Below are 27,500 nucleotides of genomic sequence, written 5' to 3'. Positions count from 1 at the left end.
ACACTAATGCTACATAATTCTTCTATTCAGAGCCATCTGAAAGAAAGGGGGGGGGGGGGGGGAGTCATCGCAAGCAACTCTTAAGAAGAAGAAGAAAAAAAGACCATTCCGCTCTCATAATGAGCACGATGATACTTCTTTCATGAGCGAAGATAATTCAGTTCTCTCATCCCATCTCTCCCCCTATCTCTTCCTCCCTCTATATGAGTGTGCGTTATCTGTCTCTGTCTCTCTCTCTCTCTTTCTTTCTCTATAATTCATGTCTCCTTCTCTCTCTCTCCCAATCATCTTTTCTACAAGGATACCATTTCACTACGTCTCTGAAGCACACACATCAGACGTGCATCCTATCATGTTTACATTCATCCTTTTTTAAAAGAAAACTGCAAGTAAAAAAAAATCGCAAAAAAAAGGAAGCACCTATCTTCTTCCATTCTTCATCATCAATCTCAGCAGCGTCCCCCCCCCCCCCCCCCCCATCATTCCTTTTCGTGGTTTTTTTCTTTCTTTCTTTCTTTCTTCCTTTCTGGTATTTTGATCAGAGGACAGTCAGAGGACAATCAAAAAAGGGGAGTTCTCATTTGCAAGCAATCATCAAAAGTGCTCGAAGGGTTGGCTAATAACTCCGGGATTGCGATACAGTGCGTGCCGCCTTGCTCTTCTCTCTCCTTAATATACAAAGACCACAGACCCAGGAGGCATATAGAGCTATAAGGGTGCACTAAGATAATGGTCCACTCCAACATGATTCTTCCTTGCACCCTCCGTCCCCCCCCCCCCTCCTCCTCCCCTAACCCAGCCCGATAATGCGGAGGTAATCGTCTGATGAAATGATGTGGATATCAAGGAGCATGTTGTCTGTGGTTGTTTTGTTCTGGTCGTTTCTGCTCTTTCCTTCTTTCCTTTCTTTTTGTTATTGTTGTTCGCATTATTCCTGTTGGAGTAAAACCTGGCCTGCTCTGTGTTGAATACATCTACTGCATATTAGTCTTACATCGGATGGACAGATGGGTATCGCTTGTAAGGTTGCGCAGTGAGAGATACGGAGAGGGGGAGGGAGAGCGGGAAAAAAAACCGAAAGAAAGAGTATATTCCTCCGTGCCCCTACTTTATGAGGACGAGCAAAATTGGCCCGGAGTCACAAACGAGCGGCGTCGACGTGAGGAGAATGCAGAAATTTTCGATCCTTTCTTTTCTTATATTCAATGTCTTCCTATAACGGCAAAAATATGAGATAAAACAAACTAAAACACAGAAAACCCAAATGTGTACATCGATGACAGAGTATCATATAATGTGTTCTTATTGTACGTATATACAAATTCTACATATTTATATATCATGTATATTGATACACCTATGACAAACAATTAACGGACAAATAGGCATTTAAGTACATTTTAAATACACTCAAACATTGTAACTTAACCACGCTGTGGTAAAATAAACACTCTCATAGACTATAAAGTATATCCGATTCAGTGTACGTGCGGAGACAGAAATCTGCTTTATATAGAGCGATTATCTTGTCGTAAAATAATTAACAAAGGCGTATCCCTTTGGTAAATTACCAAGAAAAAAGGAAAATAACAAAGAATATGGTGATGGTTAAGTCATTACATTAGTTTCAAAGGTAAATGAATTAGTCTGAGTACCTCCGCAAATCAGGCATTGAGCTCTTGTACAATGAGAAAGTGTCATTATCGGAACAGATTGACTTGTTCAACAAACCACTTGTAATCAAATTATTGGAGGAAATACTGACCTATTGCCGCACTTGAACTTCATCATTTTGTTTGATATCTCTGTGTATACTTGGCAGGTTCACGAAAACAGACCTGATTTGGTTGGATGTCAAACAAACGCCGTACAAAATACGACAAAATTGTCCACACCCATCATTACCGTGCGTGGATATATGCATGTTTATAGAAGGCATATTGTGCTACGCATGGGGCAAACATTAATTATTCATGTGTTATAGCTGTCATGAAGTCGAGTCGACCTATCGTGTGCGAATGCTCACACACTTTATGACTTTTAAAGCGCCAATCCACGCCATATGAACTTTGACCTCAGCAAGTCACATCAGACAAAGAGAACGGGTGTGATTCCATCAGATTGTACAATTTACAAGAAAAAGTCATGGTTCTTAAAGTTGTGCGCATGTTTTCACAAAATGGTGGTCTTGATCGTGGCCACGTGTGCAAACTAGCTGAGGAGCTGATGTTACGAACTCCAACCCCTCCGCACCCCCACTGGTTTGTTCACAAAATGACAGTAGAAAAAAATGGTGTTGGCCAATAGTTTATAGCAACTAAAACATGTTCCCTCCTAGTCATTATTGCTACACGTTATCGACACACAAATACACTGTAAGTATTTCATCCTATAAACAGGGATAATAGTGCTTCTGATTGATTAGCCGTTGAAATTAAGAAAATTGAGTAAATGATTAAAGATCAACGGGGTCCTTGCGAGATGGTGAGACAATTACCTCGTCCTATTCGCGTTATTAGTTCATATTATTATTATTATTATTATCATTATTATTATTATTATTATTATTGTTATTGCTATTATCATTATTATTATTACCATTATCATTATTATTATTATTATTATCATCATCATCATCATCGTCATCATTATCATTATACCAATGTTTATTGCCAACATATCAAACCGATAACTGTCACTACATTTTATTTTAGGACCCACTTGTCGAAACGTTTCATTTACCATTCTGTTTGATTTTATGATTAACCCTGCGAAAAACCATTAACCTTTTAACGTTTCATAGCACGTAACCCATTTCACAGCCTACCTGGCGTGGTGTTCATCAACCTATCGTTTTGCTGTCGTCATTGGATATGAAACTACTGATAGTCAGGATAAACTTGTGCAACATCGAATACGAAGGAAAGACTAGACAAGAGAACAATTCAACAGACTTACTACTTATGTGCATAAAGCCGCACTAACTCACGATACAAAAGATGATCGCTACAATTCGCATTATTGATCGATACCGCCGGAGGAGGGAACGGAGGGGAGGGGGGGGGGGGGGGGGGAGGGGAGCTAGCTGGTGCAGCCGTGCCATATTTGCTGTAACGTTGGGTCCATCGGCGTAAAGAGTATCAGAGACAGGGAGACATAATTATATGTTAGAAAAAGAAGTTTGATCCCTACTTGAATCTCCTGACTTATCCTCTGAGTGACGATAGAGCTGTATAAAGGTGACACGACATTTTGTTTCTGCAACAATTGCTCCGGTCTTATTCTCTCCAAGGACTCAGGGTTATTGTAAGGGTTGTGATAGGGTTTTAGGTTTAGTTTGATGTGACGAATAGGATTAGGGTTAGGGTTATATTTGTTGTTAGAATTTATGTTTAGCTTAGCGTGCAGATGTTTCATGGGAACAATTGACGCAGGAGTAAAATGTCACTGAAGTCGACACGCACTTCAAATTTGTTTGACTCCATTACTATACACAGAATCCACCGACCTCTAAATGACTGACATGCCTACTAAGATGTACATGATATTACCTGAAAATGTATCGCATCATATCAGTGTATAAACCAATACACAGCTGTGTCCAACAGAACTTCGTGACAATCAAATGAGAAACCATACATGTAGGGCCTACGGAAAGAACCTTTACTGCAATTTTTACAATATATTGATATACACCGGTAGCGTGAAATAAGAAACCCAGATCATAATTTATATGATGTAATGCAAATTGAAGACGCGTAAAAGCATAAAAACACTAGAGACTCTCTAGGGAAATATCAATAGCATCAAGTTTACATGCGATTTGAAATACAATATGTCATAGTCAAATGTATCTCCCTTTGATTTGGATATGCTTTCATAGATACAGATCAAATGTGGTAAAGCATTACCGAACCCTCCCCCTTTGAAAAATAATGACCTTTTTCATAGCTATCCTCGGGCGTATGGAAAACGTGTGATAAATACCGTATTTACCGTAAGTGTCTGGTCTTCTCCAGGAGTTATTGTGCCCAAGGGGAAATAACTGACTGAGCCCCCGGACTTTGCCACCTAGAAACACCTCCATCTAAATATAAACTGGCAGATTACACGTCGTATGATTACTGATCTTGTACAAATACAACGAGAGGATGCATGGGGTTGTTGTCTTAGGTCCCTGAGTAATTGACGGGCACATGGACTGGTAAAATCAAACCTGTCCGAAGATATTTCGATATACTTCCAAGAGCTACTAACCCCACCCCCATCCCACTATTAGAAGAAAAATCAACCCAAACGACTGAGGTGAAAATTGCTTCTTGACTTAAAATGCAAAGGTGTATGTATAAAAGTCCCTGTGAAAAAAGAAAAAATCGAAGCGTTGTTTACAAAGTGAATGATTATCTTAGAGTTGATCTACCATACGGGTTACGTGCTTTCATCAATGGCGTGATAAACTAGTGGTGGGAACGGCTTCGAATCGCACTGTTTGCTCACGTAAAATACATAAAAAATTGACATGCCTATATAACAGAGAAATGATGGTAATACACATGCAGCTTATTAGAGGTGACTTGTAACTTTGATAGAGAGCTGCTGTTCTGTTCCACCCCTGCCTTTTGAGCTGGGGGTATAACAGGCCATGATACGTGTATCCATCCAACGTCGTTTTTCTTAACGAAACGTCAGCGAAATTCGTACCACAAGAAAATCCGCGGCAACAATTTCGCTGCTCCCATTTCATAAAAAGAGTCAAGGGTGAACCCAGCGAACAATCTGAGGATAAAAGAAAAATCATGCACGACCTTATTCTAATGAAAGCAACTCGAATACACCCGCCTCATTTTCTTTCTCGTGATGTAAATATCTATACCGATTCCAACTTATCTCCATACTTCTCCAGCAATGAGTAAGGACGTTTCTGCTTCATTCTCCATCAGCAATTTATCTATTTTCTTTTCTCTAATTTGAGCCAGGAAGCTACATTTCTCAGAAGGTCTGAATGTATTCAAACTGGAATACCATGTCATGTTTGTCAAGGGTCTCGTGATTAGAAATGTGATCAGGTGACCTTCCTCACCGAATCCTCCTTTCTTTCTAGAGACTCTCCTTCTTAAGGTGACCCGATTATGACCTCGCCTTTTTTGTTTTGGGATTCAGCCGCATTTACGTATATAGCATTTCTCGATTTATCGACGTTTTGCTCACGATTATCGCATAAATGTCGCATATTTTTCCACCGCATGTAAGGCGGGTTCGAACGCAGACGACAGGCTCGTGGAGCTAATGCAGCCCTGAAGGAGAGACAGAAGGGGAGAGAATGAAAAGAAAATAAGACAGCGATCGATATTTCAGATCGATTTTCCTGCTTCGCTGTTGTATCGGAGCAACAGCTTTTGTGCGTTAATTCCATACAAGATGGAGCCCACATCTTTGTACTGTGAAAACTTGGGCACAGGCCGATCTAGATAACAGTGCTTATCATGATGTATCTATATAATGTTAATCGTAGGATGTGAACTTGGAACAGGTCTTGACTATAAAGTGACGTCATGCTTAAGCGATTGGGTACACTGTAGTAATGTGGTGTTTTCGCGTCGTAAAACATGGCGAGTGTGTGTGCGTGTGCGTACGTGTGTGATGTGTGTGTGTGTGTGTGTAGGAGGAGGGCGGGGTGAAAACGGATGTGTTTTGAAATCATGCCCTCTTCCCGAATACCAATTCTCCTTAACGTTCAGGTACACAGAATATCTGATGTCGCATAGCTCTTTAAGGCTATTTCTGTTCTGGTGGTATGCGGCATGGTTAGGAAACATGGAATGTGATAACGTATGCCAATGTGTACATTAGCAAACTTTGCAAATCGAACGTGAACCAATGCGCCTGCTGTGTATAATGATCATAGATACATTTCCAGGTACTACAAGCGTGTAAAACCATTGAGATCCTGAATAAATTCGCCTCAATATCACGCAGACGTTCCCATCTCCATTGCATTAACAGTAATTTCCACTTATCCACTGAATCTCATGCGTTGAGGGGTTAAAAATAAAAGAGAAATCCAAACCAAATATCGGGGGGGGGGGGGGGTGAAGGGTGATATTGTTTCAAGAGGAGACACGTGGCTGAGAGTGAGGCCGTAACAGCTGAGAGATGAATATTTCTTTCTCCCTCACATGATATATTCTCTCTCTTTTCTCTCTCTCTCTCCATCTATCTATCTCTCTATCTCTCCCTCTCTATCTATATGTATCTATATTATACCCCCCCCCCCCTCCCTCTCTGGAATCGAATACCCCAAATATGCGGCATCTGTGTTTCATTATATCACAGATTCCACTCATGTCTTGGACGGCATATGAAATAGAATTGTAAGGTAAGCATTCATACACACGCATATATAATATACATACACACACACACACACACACACACTCAACACACAACACACACACACACACACACACACACACACACACACAACCTGGTGAGTACGTAACTCAGCACTGGGATATTGGGTATCACGGACGTGGGTCACCCCTGCGCTTTCGGGCCGAAGGCGATATGGACAGTCCGTTACATTGCTCCATAGTGCATCTTCGTGCTATTACCTATATATATTCTGCGGTGTGTTTGGGTGTTTGTTTGGGTGTATGTTATTATGTTGTATTATTATTATTATCATCATCATTACTAATATAATCACAATAATAATAATAATAATAACAACATTGCTGGGGACGGCACGAATCCTAAGAAAAGTCCTGGAAGTCTAAGGTTCCACGATGGAACTTGACGTGATATTAATCTCCAAGAGATATCTTGTGAAGATAGAGATAACAACAATTATCATTATTATTATTATCATTATTATCATTATCATTATCATCATCATCACCATCATTATTCTTATTTTTCTCGCTGACAAGCGTGTGAATGCAACACACTCCTCAACATCATTCTATACATATTCATGCTTGTTCCGTGATGGTCGGCTTACATCTGTATTTGTTTTGCTGACGACGCAGATCAAATTGATGACATCACTTGTTCATAATCTACAGACGAATCGATCTAGCCCTTTATCATAACTGTGTTAGCCGACGAAGTATATTTGCGTCCATTCATCAACCGACACAAATCCAGTCATTTTTTTTTTTTCATCTGGACATGCTGTTTGCTGGATATGTATGTAAGTGGCAAGTTTTGCATTGTGACGTCGAAGAGGATTAGGCCGCTGGGTTATACTGGTGCATTTATCTCTTGGAGAGGTATGAACCACGACCCCTTAGTAATTCCATTAGCGTGTATCGAAAAGTAATGAGTGACAAGAATCTTCGTAACAATGAAAAGATATATCCCCCATCCCACGCACACACACACACACACACACACCACACACCACACACACACACACACACACACACAAAATAATACCCTCTTACTTGTTGACACACATTATAAATCCCATGTGACGCGTAATATGAATTTATCTTACGGACACTTGAGGGCGCCCTATTCTTAGGGAAGGTCAGTCTGTTGCCTTTAACGTTATCGAACCCATCCCCCCCCCCCCCCCCGGCAATGTTGCTCCATTTTGTTCTTTTCTATTCTTTCGTAGAAAACATAAGAAATCCTTCTCAATTATCAATTCTGAGGCCAGATGTAAAGTTGTGATCTTATCAATTGGGCTGCAGTTTACTGGATATCGTCTGGCAATATTGTGTGATATTTGTTTTATAAGAAACCCATTATTTTTTTTCTTCAGAAGTCAATAGCCAATCGTCAGAGGACCATATCTTATAGAACCTGTCATCATCATTTACAGGGCCATAATCTTCAAGTATGGCGCAATAACCTAAAACAGCATCAAGAACAACATAACAGCTGTGCACATTCGAGACCGAAGCAATATTTGTGGATATATATAATATTTATCACTTTTCTGCTTTCCGTTTGGCCTAAATCCATGGCAATGTGACAGAATTCATTAAAAACTGTCAAACGAGTGGGGCTTCGTAATCACCGGAATAATGAGAAGTGGTCCGAAATTGGATGCGTCACGCCAACAAATCAATTATGACGAGGATGCCAATACAAGACAGAGAATGGAAGGAATAGAGAGAGTGAGATTGAGATGCGGATAAGGAAGGGGAGAAATTGAGGAATGGGGAATGGGGGAGGGGAGAGGGGTATGGGGGTAAATTAATCTCGGAATAATCAAAATCATACATTTTCCATTTTATCGGGGCCTGATAATGGCGCGCGAGCAAATTGTTCTCGCAAATCGGCAAGGGGATACGCGTGAGATGGTTTTGGCGGCTTCGAGGGGTGATGCTTCATTGCACCGCATTGGGTTGCGGAGTGGAGGATTAATTGAGAAATGGCTAACAAAGCGCGCCGGGGATCGTGGTTATTTTGCTTGCATCAATTTCATAAACCAGTATGTAATTGACACTGGGCAATCGGGGAGGGTAGGGTGGGGGGGGTGGGGTGAGGAGGGGAGAGTTCAGAGGGAGAGATGAAGATGGGAGAGAGAGGGAGTAAGTGAAAGGAAATAGTGTCCTCACCTCTGCGCATCGTTCATCTAAGATAATACGTACCTCTCGCAAGTACCAATAACAACAACAACATCCTCATTTTGCCTGTTGTGAGGTTGCATACATCGTGCGTGCGTAAAGCGTGCGTATGCGGAACGGGTTTGTGAGCGTTTTGAGTTTCGCGCAAATCAAAATGACATGCCTGGTCCACGAGTAATTTTCTGATAGCCTCTTTCAGAACTTTTTGATTTTTTCTGAAGTTCGTTTTGTACTATTCTGTGCATTCTTTGTCTACATCATTTCGCTATCCTTCCAATAACGGTACTATCCTTTAAGTTCAATGAATTAAAGATTATGAAAATAAAACAGTAAAAACGCCCCCCCCCCCATCCAAAAAAAAAAAGAAAAAAAAAAGATGACGATAATGATAATGATAATTGCACACAAATATACTGAGCAATTTCTGAACCAGCAAAAGGACATGATCGGCAATTAAACAAATAAATGAATAAATGATAAATCCAACGAGCCGAACACATATTTTAAGAGGTAATAGTACATAAGCTTTGAGTTTGCTTCTCTATGTGTGTCAGATGTGTGTGTGTGTGTGTGTGTGTGTGTGACGTCTTCATAGATGTGTACGTAGACATTAACACCAAGGAGCATACGAGCACAAGTCTTCGCCGTTGCGGCCCTTATTAATGGTAACCTACGCGCGAGAGCCATACACGCTCTCGCCTTGCATTTTAGAGCAGTGGGCTAGACGCGCAAAACCTGGTACAGACGCAAAGGGTCTGCAAATAACGCCTAGAGGCACCGGCCCACCGCGACTTGTTCTATTTAGCCCTTACTACATAGCAGTCATACTAGGTTAACAACGGTCGCCGCGATACCTTTTATGGCCATACGTCGGTGTCACTCAGGGGTCGGGGCAGCCCGAGCGGCGGGGGAGCGGACCGGCGGAAACAACACTAGATCGCCGCTCAACGACTGAACAAGACCTAGAGCAAGCTGGGGACTATCTTGGTTATAGCGTCGAGGGACAAGTACAAAAGACCTAACACCATTCCTGTGACGAGGAGAAACATATCTCCGTTGTCGCGTACCAGAGGTTATCCGACAATACCGAAGGGTTTTCTCTCCCCCCCCCCCTCTCTCTCTCTCTCTCTCCCTTTTGTTCTCTCCACCGTTTCATTATCAAACAGATTCATTCAACATTTAACTGACTTATCGCTGAGGCTCGATCGGTAAACATCTTATCTTCTCAGTAAACCTCAAAGGATCGAAGTCCCCCAGTTATACGTGTGATTCACAGGGTATCATGCACGGTTAACACACTCCAAAGGAAACAGACTCATCTTGTACCGATGACCCTTTCACTTAATCTTTACCCCCTTTGATAATCAATCGATGATATGATCAGTTTGGGGAAATTTTCGAAATGCATTACACATTTGTAAACGTGTAGGACCTCTATCATGTAGGGCCTATATGTTGTGTTCATTGTATGGCAAAATCCTGCGTTCTCCAACATACGTGTAGGCGATACTTCGACAACTCTATCGTGAACAATGAAGGGAGACCACGTGTTATTGCCGGCTTAAAAGACAGACAGACATGCAAATAGAAAAGGCAGATAACAAAGAGATATGGATAGGGAAAGAAATACAAAATCCACAAAAGTCGGGGGTAGATGGATGAGAAATATATAACATGTCAAAGAACTTTACAAATGAGAGAGATGCCTATATATTCTCCTCTTTTTATCTGCCAAAGAAGGCCCTCGGGTCTTCGCACTCGTTCCGTATACTCTATCCCCTGAACATGCTGAATGACTACTAAGTTACAATATATATACAATAATCTATCCCAAATATTTCGTTTAATATACAACACTAGGATCGTGTTATGTTATCTTTCCTACATTCTCTCTTTATTTCTCTCTCTTCATCTTTTTGTATGTTTATATGTGACATATGTATATATTTTATCGTCCTCTCTCAATCTCTTCACTCAAACTAGATATCATGTTTGGGTTCGAGTCAATGCCTGCTTGTCAAAGGGTGGTGTGTACAACACAATTATACATCAATAATATATGTCTAGTGTGAGACATTGATATCAGCGCTTTGACCTGCTTCCATTATTGTACTATAGATACAAAACATATTTATCTATTTATCTCATCCTCTCTATGTATCGATTATCTACGTGTATCTGCCTATCGCTTTACACATCTTTCTATCCATATATGTTATATCAATCTATTCATTTATCTATTTATCTATCTACCCATCTATCCATCTATCGTGTCTATATACCTATATATCTATGAAATCATCTATCTATGCACCTATTTCCTCATCTGCCTATCCATCTATCTATCAATATCATTTATCCGTATATTTATTCATCTATCTTTCTATCGTTAATCTATCTAGTTATCAATCTATCCTTCTATCTATCTATCTTTCTGTCTTTATTTCCATCTGTCTACTTATCTATCTGTCTGTCTGTCTGTCTGTCTGTCTACAAGGGCGTTGCAGAAGATATTTCTCCCATTTTACCCGAATGGATATTTAGGCATGTGCCCTATATATCAGACATTAAGCGGGCATCAAAATCAGCATCAAATTATATATCACTAGCCTCACAATGGATTTCAGTTGCCCGAGGGCAAAAGGGCAAAAAAATATACGTTTGAAGCACCCTGTTTTGGTATAAATCGTGCCTTACGTCCTTTCTATCTCTCTTCTTATATTCCTCTCCCTCTCTTTCTATTTCATCTCTGCGTGTGTTCGTTCCTTTTCTTTTACTCTTTTCGACGCTGTTTACTCGAGGTCCCTTGCTGAGACAACTGCAGCGTGCGCACTTCACCGTGAGCCCGACATTATGTCGGCCCAATGATAATTACAAATAGCACGTGCGACCGTGAATTGGACCACGATTGTATAGGGGAACATGAGAACAACAACGACAGGACGAAACACCAAGTCCGTAGCATAATCGTTTAAAAGTTCTAAACGTGCAATGAAAACGAAAATGTGAAAAATCACCTCTACACATGTAGATCAACTCTGCCTAACACAAAAACGTGCATATTTCTAGTTATTTGTTCCTCCATGTTCTTGGTTGATATTGTATTGACTTGGTTTTATCGACTACGACATTTATATTTCACATCACCTCATTGTATATTGCTCCATGGTGTATTTCTATCACTTCGATTTCAGAGTCGGTTGTTCTACTTCTTTTCTCTTTTTATTCAAAGAGTTTTCATTATACCTCATCGTCATCGTTGATAATCTGACTTAGCGCAATTCAAAAAATAACTATGCGCCGGAGGAGGAGGAAGAGAGAGAGTGTGTGTGTGTGTTTGTGTGTGTGTGTGTGGGGGGGGGGGGGGTAACGGAGGTTGACCCTTCTGAACGACAGCACGGCTTCAGGGAACAGCTGTGTGAAAAGCATTACTGGAGTATACGGCTTATACCGATATTGATATGAGGGCACCCCAACGAGTTTTCCGACCTCGTGCACTGTCTGAGACAAGAGTGCGTACTCGACTTCGAAATGCACAACGATAACGTAGATGTTTACGTTCGTGACCTTCGTAATGCGCAGCACTCCTCCACAATCACTTCGCCCTACTTTTCATCGACGTGCACACCAAGGCAGGGGGTGAGCGGTTTGCCGAAGAGGATGTGGCAACTGCGGTCGTAAATATCCTCCCACCTTCCTCGTGAGCGGGCTCATTTTGTTATCATTTCTTGATATTAGGAATTAGAAACATATTATCGAAGAGCCTTGATTCGAATCCTTGGTCGAGGAGGTTGCAGACATGAGGCGTGTCTGAATCAAAGCAGCAGCATTTGGCTAAAGCACATCTCTTGTAACACTATCGTCCAAATCAAATGTTTTTGAGAGATCCTCCGGTTGTTCTCGCCATGACTACACCTCGAATTATATGTACTATACCTAAACTCCAGTTTGTGTAGACCTGTATAATGCATTACTTTGGATTGGTCTTCAATACGCACGCACAACAATTCATCGTGGCACATACTAATGCTATTTCGTACATTCTTTTACGAAATGAATTAATGCTTATAGGGATGCAAGCCTTTTTCATTCAAATGATTACGAATGCGCGAATAGGTATGAATACCCGCCGTTGTTTGGCACAATGAGGAAAATTCAATATTATTTCGTATGCTGTAAGTGTGACATGATGTTATCTAATGTAGGAGTGGGTGAAGACTGTAGAGACACTCCGAAACAATCACATCGGGAGGTTTCCGTATGAACTACGCAGGGAAGGAACAAAAAAAAAAAAAAAAAAAAAAACGCGCGCCACATAATTCCCTCGGAAAAGTAGATCACAGCATTCAAAGGCAGTGCACCCTCAACGGCGAGGTATAACACGTTGAGGTAACGACCCGATATCGTTCGTGGGGGTTTGACTGTTACAGTTTACGCGAAGTGTTGGACCTCTGGGGATAATGGTAAACTCTGTATAGTCAGTACAAGCTCCTGTATCTTGGCAAAAAATCTCTGTATGTCACTTTAAAACTTGAAGACAGGGCTTCACTTCTTACTTGTCGGTATTGAAATCATGAGTACCGTTGTTTCTACGTAACATTACAAATTTATCCTATTGCTTTGCATCAGTACAATCTAACAGCTTAAAACGATACAATCGAAAATCTCTTTCCCCTTTTAATATTACATACCATTGAGGAAATAAACATCATCATGGATGTTTCTGTGCAGCGTCTATCCTCGTGTTTTCTATGAGAGAAAATCATTAGTAAACAGCAAAAGAAATCTACCATTTAAGGTTTCGAATGCCTTGAGATTCCGGAAATATCCCCGTGTTGAAGTTTTCGCTACGCTTTTCCGTGATGGTATGGCTATGCACTATTATGTAGTTTCACTTTTGTGATTTATGCTGGAGTTACTGCCACATTCTGCTCCCTCTGGTCTTATAGAACAAAGGGCGTAAGACTAGGGCAGGAAGAAAAGGACCGAGAGACTGTGTGTGTGTATGTACATTGGTATGTCTGTGTTTGTGCGTGTGTTACTGTTTTGTTTTGTTTTGTTTTGTTTCGTTTCGTTTCGTTTTGTTTTGTTTTGTTTTGTTTTTTAGGGGGGATTTCATCGTTATGTGGGTTTGTGCGTCGGCGGACAGTTCGACATACATGTAATGTGCACATTCATCCCGGTAGTCTCTTAAAAAAAATGAAACAAAAACAAACCCCAAACAAGACAGAAAATAAAAAATAAGAAGAAAGGTTTGCATCCATGCATGCATGAGGGGATTGATTTCACTTTCACTCCAAAATTCCTCAATTTTCCGTCTTGTGAGTAGCAAACATTCCAACCACTCTACCCCCGATCCCATTGCCCATTCCTCCGCGCACGAGAGCACCCATTCACCGCCCCACCTTGAACGGATTAAACCATTGAGGATTATTATCCATTGCTAAGAATGATCAGCTGATCATCTTTCCCCGCTAACAAGCTTGGTGTGCGTTTCGTTGCTTGATACAGGAAGGGAGTGATACGAGATTGAGGAGGGCAGGTGTTGTATTGACTGGATAAGGAGACTACCAGAGTTAATGACGTCATGTGTGGACAACAATATAAAGAAATTATAAAGAGAATTCCACTTACAAAAAAAAAAATCAGTTTCCATGAAATTACACAATCCATCAACTTGATACCGACACATGTTAAGGTTAGTAATTATTCCCCCTGCTTTCTGAAAGCGGTTAGTGAAGTGCTCTTTCATTACGCTAGAAAAGTGAAAGCATGTTGAATTTCCTGCATACATTAACTTTCTTATATTGTTGTCCACACATGTCATAAACTCAACTAGTCTCCCTATCCAGTGGTTTCAACACAAAAACTTTTAAACTTCATAACTTTTGCATCGATTATCCGATTTTCGTCATACTTTCACTGATGTGTTCTACTAATGTTGCTGCTTTCACGCAATCCACATTTCTCTTCAGGTTTTAGTTTCCTTTAAAGATGGACACACAAAGTTAAATTTGGATGCTTTCTCACAGCTCTCAGGCCTCAAAAAAAGATCGATGGAATGGCCAGAACACTAAGTTCGAGCCAACCAGTCGTTTGCAGGTCTCGGCGCAGGAGAGGTGAAATATGTTTTCGTCCCTGTCACGATGTCTCGGCTGGGGTCCGACCGGCTTACATTCCCCCCGGCTCCCTCTCTATCTCTATCTCTCGTGCCATGTTATCCACGACTCGACAAGAATCACATGTGTATGTGTTCGTAATACTTGGAAAAACACGTCCTACGCTGTTGACACGGCGTATCTTCCGCAAACAGGAGTCGAGCTACGCGTCTCCCGTTTATTTCGTCACGTCGCAGCGACTGGACCAGTTAAAGACGTCCCTCTTCCAATCATTTTTGTTTTTCATTTCAATTCAATATCCCCTCATCAATATTTCTCTTCAATCCACTCATGCTATCAAGTGACACACAGTGTAGATACTTGCATGATATTGACAAATTATGATTTATTTTTTTTTTTGTTTTATGCTAGCAGGCCTCCGTGCGTAGAAATTTTTGCTTGGTTGCGGGTTTTCTAACTACATTTTGTTAGCGTATGAAATACTTCCCTTCGAGAGATTGTATTTCTTGGGTAAATCCTCGCTCTACGGATAAAAAACAATAAGATGATATATTTTATTTATGCTCCACTTAGGCGAATACATAATAATACGTAATCAATTTGAGTCTATATATTACCTTGTTGTGCAACTTTTCTACGTTTGCTTAAATTCGGTTGGAATTGATGAGTTTGTCAAACACCTCGTTTCATAATATCACTCATGTGATTCCTCGTTGACAATCGTTGATGTGCGGCTTTTGCCAACTGCGCGGTACCACCGTTGTTTTGGCATCGACACAAGATTTTGTGTACTGGTTTTCCTCTAATTCTACAATAATAGGTACAGCTCTCGAGCTACGCGAGGGTCGTTCCTACCTAGCCAAGCGGCAACATACCCTTTTCACGTGGGGCGAGTGGCACCCTTTAATCGACAGCAACAATTGTTACTAACGACGCTGAAATGTACATAGGAAGAGAGAGAGGGGAAAAAAGAGGCACGTTTGTTTAGTGTGCTAGAATGCGTGTATAATGTGTATGTGTGTGTGCTGTGTGTGTGCGTGTCTATGAACGGCATTGCACGGGCGACTGGTCGCTCGCGAGATCGCCAGGGCTCTCGCGCGGCGCTGTGTTGGATGGCTTCGTAGCTCTACGCCGTCTTCTCCGTCTGTACATGTCCTCGTTTCTTCGTGCAGCATTCAAAAGCAATGTCTCTAGCGTTGTCTATTTTTTTTCTGGTCCCTATAGCCGTTTTACTCCTGACTGCCTTCAGATATGGATCATAGGTGCGAGACATGCGTAACATTTTCAGAGTATTTATTCGGCAGAGATAAAAAAAAAATCCCCCAAACTTGTCGCACCTGCCTATATGTCAATACAATCCCAGCGTGTGGGATCAAAGGTAGGCATATACATCAATGTGTGACGAGAGGCAGAATTAGCGGGCTTGTAGAATGAGAGGGAGGGAGCGAGAGAGGGGAAAAAAAAGTAGGAGACAGAAACATTTGCTTTTCTCTGCAAGGGATCGACGCAACTGGCTTGCTGACATTTTTATGTATTTCTGCGCGATAGAAGGGTGTTTTTCTTTCAGTCCTCCACTTTTTTTCCTCAAATAGTCCAGGTCCCCTACTTCATAGTTCAGTGAGTAGATAAAAAGCAGTGGCGATGTGGTAAATGGCGTGTGTTGCGGATATACTACACGTTTTGAGTGTGCTCCCGTAATTACCTGATAATGCCCATTCAGCCTCAAAGCTATCACGAGCTCGCTCGGTTAATTACAGGGTTACCTAACTCGATCTCCTCAAAATATAAATATCGTGAGAGCATCATAGAAATTTGTCACAGTGACAAAATTGGAACATGCTTGCCATAGATATTGTTGTTGTTTTTGTACTACGAGTTCATGGAAGTTTTCATAATCATCGCTTTCGTCAATACTGCGATTTTATTGTTACTATTGCTAACATATTCATTGAAATTATCATTTCGAATGTGATTAAGAGCTAAATGTTTACTTGGACTTGTACAAAAAGTACTGCATACGTAATGGAGCTCTAGATAATATATGCATGCACTTATCCATTTGTCTATCTCCCTATCTACATGATGATAAAATGCTTTCCCGTTTTGATAGCAGAAGTAACGTGAGTAGATCAATGGCATGGGTTTATCGGCATGTTATCTAATGAACATCGTGTCCACCTCAACTGATTATTTTTATCGCAATGTGTCGGAGCTTCAGGCATGTGGATAGCGGTATGATCGTATTTGTGTAACGGCGCGCAATGGTAATAAAGTGGTGCGGGATTCCGATATTGCAGTTGTCATACGTCAATTAACTTAATTTGGCCAATATCGTCCTTGCGGTATTTATATATCTCACACGCGCTCGCAGCCCTGCGGACGCCAACATGGAACCTACATTGTATACTAACCCGACACATAACAATACATGACGCATAGCTAAGGTGACGAGAGACAATGCTTGTATTATTTAGAGAGCAGCGTGCAGGCAAAGATAGAGGTAACATTTGTAAACTTACAAAGCCATAGCCCTTGCTCTTCCCCGTGGTCCTGTCCGTAATGACGACAGCCTCCTCAATGGTGCCGTACTGTTCGAAATGCTCCCGGAGGCTTTTGTCGGTCGTGTGGTACGGCAAGCCGCCGACGAAAATCTTGGTGAACGTGGTATCCTTTTGGCCCTGCATGGTTGCTTCTGCTGGTTGTCACAAGGGGGATCACGGTCGTAGAACACGGTTACAGACGAAACGGACAACGATGTCGAAGACGATGAGGGTTATATATCCACAGACGCACACGATGACGAGGGTACAGCTCCTCTAAGTAGTGTTCGCTGCGTATTCCGATAGGGTGAAGGCTTGTGCTGCGGCCGTCTCTCAGGTTAGGAACGATACCCAGGTGGTGTTGTGGCTAGCCGGGGGAACGTCGGTAGGAATGAACCGTGTGTGCCGCGTGAGATCTCCGGTGGGTTTCTCCTGAGGAATGAAGGGGAGAGTGAGTGCGGCTGAATGGGGCTTGGGTACTTGATGGACCAAGAAAACACCGAGACAATCTATCTATCGGTGAACTTTCCGGGGGTGGAAGCGAGTAGGGCTGACGAAGGAGGTTATGTTAGATTCCAGTACTCGCCTGGAGAGAGGGGATAAGATGAAGTTGTAACCGGGACACTCACAGCCTCGTAGTGTTGAATTCGCGCCAGATATGTTCTTACGCAGAATGCGTATCGTAGCAAACACGCGCACAGCTGAGTAATCGCACACACTGTGAATATACCTCTTCTCAGGAGCCGTAGTATATCAAGCTCCGCCCCCTCGGCTTGTCATTCAATTTTGACAGCGCACGGGCGAAGCCAGTCAAATGTACTCGATTTCTCACGACTCCCTTTCTTATGCACAATTAGTCTCCACCTACTCATGAATATTTATAAGTCTGGCGGTCTGTGAGTGGCTGATGGTGACTGGCTAACTACTGGGCTTTCTACCTTTTTGTTGTGTTTGTTTTTTTCCAGACTGGGCCTGGGGATAAGGTTCGCTTGTGAACGAATCGTTAAACACTTATTATTAAAGGGGTAAGTCAACCTCGAGAGGGTGGAAATGATTCGACATTCTAGCCTTCTTCGCTGAGCAGACGACGCTCTGATTGACGATGAATTTAATTCAGGTTTCAGCATAGCTGCCATGCAGACTCCAAAATAAGACGTATGCCTACTATTTTCATAAGATTATGATTATGGCTTATTTTCACAAAGTCAAGAGAGAAGATTGAATTCGTGTTGAAAGAGAAACAGCATGCACTTTCAGCGCTACAGTTTCCTTTAATAAAGAAGTACAAATTGCACTCTCACTACCGGGTTGTTTGTAGACCTATATAATAAAATATCTCGACTTCAATGCCGACCTCAGGATTACATCTCAAAGCGCTTTGTACCCAGTGGAAAAGTAAAGCAAATATTATCATTATTAATAAATCAAGCAACCAGGACAACAGTGTGAGAGTTTCTTCTTTCTTTTTTTTTAAAGTAAAAGTATGACATCTGATTTTTGGCAATCCGATCATTGAACATTACACAAAGAGCAATGGTTTCATCACCTTACATCAATGATTTGGTTCCTACATCCAAGTCATAAACATAGGAATGATTATTGTTTGTGAATGATTCAACTTTAACTCTCTCTCTCAACCTCACAAAGTCTTCAATGGTAATTCGTTACCCCTCTAGAACAATTAAATATCAAGAATTGACTCTTTTTTTCAATTTATGTAAAATGCGGGAAAGTGAGTGAAAATATAAAGAACTGATTTTTTTTCAGTTCATGTTAAATGTGGGAAAGTGAGTGAAGATAGTTATTATACTGCATTTCATATTGCGTTTTTTTTTTATTTCTTCCGACATTCGTGATTCGATAATCTATTATGAATCTTCTTTTTAGTTCACGTTATCATGACATCGTGTCCATGCCGACACCGAGTAGGCCCTATACAGAATTAAATGTATGTCAACTTCAGACCTCACAGTTAACGATCGCTTACGAGATACCATTGTATCAAGAGTGTACCATGGCTGTTGTACGCACGATGAGTGAAATATAACTTGTTGCACGCATGCTTACATACACACGGCACAGGCAGACGCGGTATGGTACGTCTATATTTCTCTTTTCTCTATATTTCCTTGTCCCTTTTACACATCACATTATTTTTCGACATACTTCTGTCGAGGATCGCTGTCTCTGTTGTGCGTTTTTGTCTGTTGTGTTGTCTTACTGTTTCGTTAGTCTTGTCCCATTCTGTCTTGTCTCATAATCTTTCCTTTAGTATAGTTTCATCGTTGTCCCAGTCTGGTTTTATGTTCATTTGCGTGTGTGTATTTGTATTTGTGTGTGTTTGTTGCTCTGTGTTTCAATGGGCTTCCAGATTTTAGTGGGTCCCTCTATTTTCGCAATATGCGTATTGTTTATTTCATTTCCATCACTTCAGTTTTCATGACAATGTATTGTTTCTCAATTATTATACTCTTTTCATTTTGCATTGTTTCGCTTATGAAACCGTATTCTCTGTTACCAAAGAAAAAGAAATTTAAATGTTCTTGTCGAAAAATAAAAGAAGATTTGAATGGAATTGAATTGAACTGAATGGAATGGACTTGAATTGAATTGAATTGAATTGAATTGAATTGAATTGAATGGACAAATGATCGTGACTACATGAAAGGAATGGATTTTAATGGAACTGAATGGAATGGACTTGAATTGAATTGAATTGAATGGGCAAATAATCGTGATCACATGAAAGGAATGGAATTAAAAAGAATTGAATGGAATTGAATGGAATTGAATTGAACTGAATGGTCAAATGATGCTGATCACTTGAAAGGAATGGAACTGAACGAAATCGAATTGAATTGAATGGGCAAATGATCGTGATCACACTAAGGAATGGAATTGAATTGAATTGAATGGTCAAATGATGCTGATCACATGAAAGGAATGGAATTGAATGGAATCGAATTGAATTAAATTGAATTGAATTGAATGGACAAATGATGCTGATCATATGAAAGGAATGGAATTGAATGGAATTGAATTGAATTGAATGGTCAAATGATGCTGATCACATGAAAGACTCGAATGGAATCGAATTGAATTGAATTGAATTGAATGGTCAAATGATGTTGATCGCATGAAAGGAATGGAATTGAATGGAATCGAAAAGAATTGAATTGAACTGATTAGAACTGAATTGAATTGAATGGTCAAATGACGGTGATCACATGAACGATTACATTAAGATTGAGATGGCGAAGACATAACAAGGTAGAATACTGCATGCACTCATGCGTGGCCCCTGATGCTGTGTAGGAGAGTTGCATCAAGTGATTGTCTCATTTACATTTTGAGACGGGGGGGGGGGCGGTGGAGAGGGGGCAGGGTGCTGTCAGAGTTTGAGATGCACTCGACTTTTGTCAGTTGCTTAATTTCGGCTTAAAGGCTACATAGGTTGTAGTCGTATTTCTTTATTCCAGCACAGCAAAAGGCATGACTAGTAAAACACCAGAAATTCATGCAGAACAGTGAAATTATTCAATGCATCGTATAACACTATTTGGTCAAAAGATCGAAATCCCAGAGTTAATGACGAGTATTACATTTAGAATCATCAGGCTTTGATATGAAAAGGGGAAAAAATGCAACGATACGCTTATCATACAATCGTGGACCATGTCCATGCAGCTCACACTGGCTATGGTAATAATGATGGTACATTTAACGACATGTATTCATGGCCATGGGGTCGCGGAGCATTCTTAAAGAGGAAATCCACCCCTAGAAGGAATACATTTCAAAAGAAAGAAAAATATTCCCTACAGAACAATACTAAAATGACAAAAATCGGATAAGAAACAAGGAAGATACCACATGTATTAAACAAAAGAAAAATACAACAACCGCAAAACGAATCTCTGATCATTACCTCAAGTTTACGGCTGTCACTCGAAGAATATGAAATTGCAAGTCAACATTCTTTAACAGATGTCAGTTGACGATGGGACTTATTTGTATTTACTTTATATGAATATCAGCCGTGATGTGTAAAATATTGTGTTGACCAAAATCCAGCCCAAAAATATCCAAGGCGAAATATATGCCTCTTATATAATCTCTGATCATCTTTTACAAGTACTAACCCTATTATCATTTTCTATTTGCCTAGTTCAGGGGGCGTTTCATCAACGAGTTCGTCGGAGTTTTCACCGACAAATTTGCTATCAGCCGATCAGACCAAGGATTTCATTAGCTTTTGACAGTTGTCAGTATAAATCCTTGAGTCTGATTGGCTGATAGCAAATTCGTCGGTGAAAACTCCGACGAACTCGTTGATGAAACGCCCCCCAGGTCGCATGCTTATAACAGACTGAATGGTATAATGATAATGCGTGTAATGGAGTTATCACATAAGACGCAAATACTTTCTGCTGGAAGAAGTTAATATTCATTTCCACAAATGTTCCGACCCCGCCCTTAAAGATATGCAAATGATATGTAAATTAAAAGAGAATCCAAATAACTGTAAGCTCAATATCACTCGAAACCTACCTGATCTTTAAACACACACAAAAAATGAAGATTCTTTAGTAAAATGGTATATTGTGTTTAAGTCGACTTTTATAAACAAGAAATAAAATCAAACAAACAAAGAAGAAGAGGTTTCATTAAAGTCGCTGGTAGAATTAAGGACGTTATAGAATTTTGAATATCCATTTGTTTTCACGAATCCTTTATATCGTTCAAAACTACTTGTGTTTATGCAAATGAGATAATGCGATGATGTCATCACGTTACACCTGTCCCATTGGTTTATATTTGAAATGCTGTTAAGAGGTAATATTCTAATCGATTGTTTTGATACTCCAAACCTTACTTCCGTATATTTCGTCTTTTCTTCGTCAATACAACAACGGAAATATCTGATTCCCCTGCTATCTTCCGCCGGTCTTTTTGTTGGTTTTGTTTAATTTCATGTCAATATAGGGGTGACACGATATTTGCTCATGCAACAATATCGCTCCTGTCTAATTTTCTCAAAGGACTTGCGGTTAGGGTTGTGGGCCACAATGTTTGTGTGTAAAATTGATGTTTGGCTTTTACATGTGCAAGATATTTCATGGGAACAATAATTGTCGTAGGAGCAAATGTCATGGAACCCAAAATAGGATAATGTATTGAGTGTACAGATTCTGAAGAGACGCTCCTGAACCAGTCATACGCTACTTTGCTTAAAGGGATAGTACAGTTTTGGTCGAGATGAGAATTAGGCTTTTAAAATTTTGCAAAATACCAAGAAAACACTTATGATATTGTACAGAGCCTACCATTCTAAGAGGAATTCAAAGTTTATTTGATGAAAATCGGGTTTGGAATAACTGAAACATCCAAAAACAAAGTAAAACATAGCGATCGTTACAAAGTGTGGGTCCCACACTTTACTAGAATCGTTCTTTTTTGGATATCTCAGCCATTTCAAAATCAATTTTTATCAAATAAATGTTGAATTCCTCATAAAATTCCATGCTCTTTCATATTTCATGTGAGATTTCTCATTATCTCACCTAAAAATGTTAGAAACCTGAAATTAGGTCTCAACCAGAACTGTACGATCCCTTTAATACGAAGTATATTATGTTCTAAGCTTTATGGTATCATTCCCGGTTTTCTCAAAATGAGTGTAATTAGTACTCATGATACAGTCAACCTCGCCTAAACCGAACCCAAAGGGACCAGAGAAAAGTCCTTCGACTGACGTGAATTTCGACTTAAACAATAGATTTAACACATGTTGATTTCTCGGGGTTATCCCACGAGACCGACACGTACGAGTCATACGGCAAACGAGTTCGACGTTGACTAAAGGTCCATGACTCAAACAGCTCACGAGTCATGCAGCCCATGATTTCGACACTGTATATCTCGTTGGCTGTGTGACTCATGGACTGAATGACCCATGGACTGTATAATTCGTGGGTGTCGAACTCGTGACGTGCACCCGATATGTATCCGGATAAATATTTTCTTCGACGAAGATCATTATGCGAGATCGACTTAGGCGAAGTTGACTGTATTTACTAATATCCAAGGGGAGTCGAGGAAGACTGAATTCTAACACTACCAAAGTCTATCCCATTTTCATTCTCAAACATTTGATTATACCACATGCGATTCCGATACCAAAATGATTCCTCTCTGTTAAAGCATTTCATTCGAGATTGAAATTACCGCTTTGCTACGGATGGCCAATATCTCTTTAAAAATTTGATGGGATGATCAGCTACGTTTATGACCTCTCTGACTCAGGGGAGACGAGCAAGAAAAATACATTACCCTTTTTTTCTAAAAAGAAATACTAGACGGGAGAAATTACATCTCGGGATAAATAATTCTCGTTAGTGCGGCTATCAAGTCGACAAAATGCTATCAACAACGGACCATAGCCCCTAATAGCGGTATGACTCAACAGTGCGATATCCCTTGCGAGTTAGATTAGTAATCAAGAAGACGGTGGAATTACAGACAGAGGAAATGTTGGACCGTCGTCATGTAGTCGTTACAATGACATGGATGTAGCCATTAGAATGACATCAATGTTTTCATCTTTGAGCTGAGATGATGTACTTTTATGTACAGTCGATTCCCGTTATGACGAAATCCTCAGGACCGGTAGTTTTCTTTCGTTATGTCGATAGTTCGTTAGAACCGAACAAATAAATGATAACAAACATAGAGCGGTTAATGTTAGGGCTTGCCATTTTACTTCGTTGTAACCGTATTTCGTTGTAACCGTGTTCGTTACAGTGGGAGTGCACTGTGCCGGGTCTCCATGTGCTTCGCAGAATGATGAAGATAGAACGATGCCTGGATGTACACTAATGCAAGGAATGTGGAGGTAGAACCCTCAGGAGTGAATAGCACTATTGTCTCTTCTTATTCTGGCAAAAAGGAGCATGTAATTAGATTGCGTGTAAATTAGCAAAGTTAATGTTTTATTCAAATTGTCATCAGCAACAGTCATGATCAGCTACTTAGATATGCTTCAAATGAGTGTTTTATAATGACCCTCTCACCACACATAACAGCGTATGGTTCAAGTCTCATCTGTATTCGCTGATAATTCAGATTTTAGCGATTTGGCACTTGCTTCATTACGTCAAAAAAGTAGATCAGGTTTCCGTGTGTATGAATTTATAATTGTCGGCTGAGGAGGAATATAGTTCAGCAATGGGACGATGTTTTTGTTTTGTTTTTTTCGTCTTTGAATTCAGCCCCATATAAACATTTAATCATTAATGCACACAATATCACATTCTAATTTCAATACACCATGAATGACGAAAGGGTTATGTTTATTAGTTCAGAGTTTATTATACAGAGGCTATGGTTCCAAAATGGAGTGGTTGAAATGATAATGATAATAATAATGATAATAATAATAATAATAATAATGATTTGCTTGTGGTGCAACGTATGATGATGTCTAAGGTGAGATTAACTCCCAAAAGATGAAATTTGTATTATGTTCTATTTTCCTCTCTTTTTTATTCTCACAATCGCTTAGTTGTTGTTCTTTAGGCCCTATGCCATTCTGATACTCTGTTAGTGATATGTGTTTATTTGACTCAATATGATGTGATTTAATTTTCGGAGGCCTAAGTGATTATACAAGCTGTGCTTTTAATTACGGCTACTACTTAATACTTACCATTATTTTGTTGCAAATGTAGACCCTATTTATTAGAATATAAGTTTCGATTATTTTTCTACTAAAAAAAAACAGTAATAAGAAAAATTAACAATCATTGTAAGTTTTGTTTGCTTATTTGTTTTTGTGGACACAAAGTTGAAATAAATTAAAATCAAATAATCAATATATCGATCAATCAATCAATTGTTTTAACACTTAAAACTTATAACGTGTGTGATTATATATATATATATATATATATATATATATATATATATATACATATATATATATATAATTATATATATATGTATGTATATATATATATATATATATATATATATATATCCTTTTCTTTCTCTTGGTGACTTAAAAGGCTATTTCGAAAGAGAGAGAGAGAGAGAGAGAGAGAAAGAAAAAGCATCTCACGTAGCAGTGGCACAGGGAATCATGTTCAGGATTGTTTCGGCTCCAAGCCATAGTACCATTCTGTTCATACTCCTTGGGCACAATCAAGTCGATTCGATCATACTCGTAAAACGTTCCAGGGGGCTTGTTCACATCTTCATTTCGCCATCAGTTGCGTACACCATCACAAAGAAAGAAAGAAAAAAAAAGTTGCAACAATCTGTCGTCTCTTTAATACCAGGAATCAAAAGTATACCGGGCACGTACACCTCACAAGTGATATGGATAAACATTAATGACACGAACCTAATTTCCTACAATTCGTTATGAAATACATCATTCTTAGAAAATCTTATGAAGATCTCGTAAACTATATATCTGCCAATTCATGTGATGGATACGTACCATATTCCGCTCACTGTTTTTCTTCTCTCAATGAACAGTGAAAACAAGATTATTTTTTATTGTTGCGTCACAATATACACTGCAATGTTATTGAAGAGTAAACTTTATCGAATTTACTCTTCACTTCCGAAAGTCACGTTTTGTAGACAACACGTGTAATGAGTCTGTTCATGACAATAAAATCTAGATAGGGGGTTTGCGCCGTCTTCATAAACACTGATGCGGTGTTGACAGTCCCACACGGATTATCAGGGGAATGGGATGACGATCATAAAATTGTCAACTTTCACACTGATTGAGTGATTGATTGATTGATTGATTGATTGATTTCCATTGTTTGATTGTCTGCGTCTGATTGGCGCCAATTATTGGCGCCGTACAGTCCTGATCGGTGCCGTTCGCCGACCTTGTATTTTCATCTCATTAATTTACAGGTTCAAACAAAGATCTAAACAAAAAAGTGTTATAACTTTGCACTTGCTAAACGCAAGATGTATGTTTTAAAGAAACACCACAATAGATACAATATATTGACTGTTTTCATAGATCTAAGTTACACAAGAATAGACAAAATAAATGCAAAATTATAATTTGTTACTTTTGTTATTTGGAATATCAAGCGCGTTTTCAAGCTGAATTTGGTCAGCTTAAAAGGGAGTAAAAGAAGAAACAAACAGGAAATAACTTTCAAAATGCAGAGAGACCTTAAAAGTTACATTCAGTTAAAAGTTAGTCTGAAAAGAAGGAGTAAAATTTTCTTAGCATAACAATGGAAATTTAATCAAAATCAAGATACGAAAAAGGAAGTTTATGATATCTTTACATTCCTCTAATTTTTTAGGAACAGTTTTTGAACAGTCAATATGAATATACAAATTAAAAGTGAAGTGATGATGTCATCCCCTCAAAACTTGTCATATACTTGTACATAAAATTTTGAAATGTCCCGTTTTTTACTCAAAACTGCAATTACCTAGTCTCAACTTCTGATATACCTAACTGATCATTGATATGATGCTATTCGACCAGGAATAACCTCTTTTTTTTCAGAAACATTGAATTTCCATCTTTTTTTTTTTCAAAAGATCAATTGAAAATTGTGAGGTGATGACATCATCATACACTCATTGGTAAATTCTACTAAACTGCTCTGCAGAAACTAGTGAAACTTCACAATTTTATGACTTCCCTAATTTTTATCCGATTTTGATCAATAATGTTTACTGTTGTACGGGAATGAGATTTTACTCTACCATATCAGGCTAACTTCTAACCGAAGTGGAATTCCTCTTTAATGGAACCACGGCTAGTGGAGTAAAGATCTTAAAATGAAGCATCCAAACACGTGCAGGAAAAAGGAACAGCTCGACATGAAAACAGATTTTAGTAACACAGACAAGATAACTGTTTTTTATTTCAATCATTTTTGCCAATTTATGTACAAACTCAGTCATAATTCATTTCCTCCCATTTTCACTGGCATGTTTGCAAGATAAATAAATCCCATAAATACCCATCTCGCCACTCGAATAAATTTCATTTGGTATTAACTGGGACTATTTTCACACAATTTATATTTATACATTATTCGTTGGACCTAAATATTAGACTAATCTCTTTGATGGTTTAGAAGCGTCCCCAAATCTAAGTTCCTTCAAAATTAATAAGAAGAATTATTTTTATTGTTTACAAAAATATATGTGAGTCTCATCACCAAATTAACGATTTGTATACTTACATTGTGAAATCGTAAAATTGT

At 39.5% G+C, this 27,500-nt stretch overlaps 1 protein-coding gene across 1 annotated transcript in view; it reads right to left on the bottom strand.

Annotated features, from left to right (window-relative positions):
- LOC139741349 (RNA-binding protein 38-like) overlaps window positions 1-17,912 on the bottom strand; it is a 143,040-nt gene extending 125,128 nt beyond the window's left edge. The window contains exon 1 of the mRNA XM_071651929.1: window positions 17,218-17,912. Within this exon, the coding sequence (XP_071508030.1) occupies window positions 17,218-17,382 (165 nt within the window). The 5' untranslated portion in view covers window positions 17,383-17,912. The remainder of the gene's footprint in view (window positions 1-17,217) is intronic.
- Window positions 17,913-27,500: the final 9,588 nt, after the last annotated feature.

The sequence above is a fragment of the Diadema antillarum genome, unplaced genomic scaffold, assembly GCF_040938485.1.
Source record: "Diadema antillarum isolate AM-2024a unplaced genomic scaffold, OU_Dant_1.0 seq00000923_RagTag, whole genome shotgun sequence".
Taxonomy (NCBI): Eukaryota; Metazoa; Echinodermata; class Echinoidea; order Diadematoida; family Diadematidae; genus Diadema; species Diadema antillarum.
The sequence above is the reverse complement of the archived record's forward strand: the minus strand, read 5'-3'. Positions and strand labels throughout refer to the sequence as shown.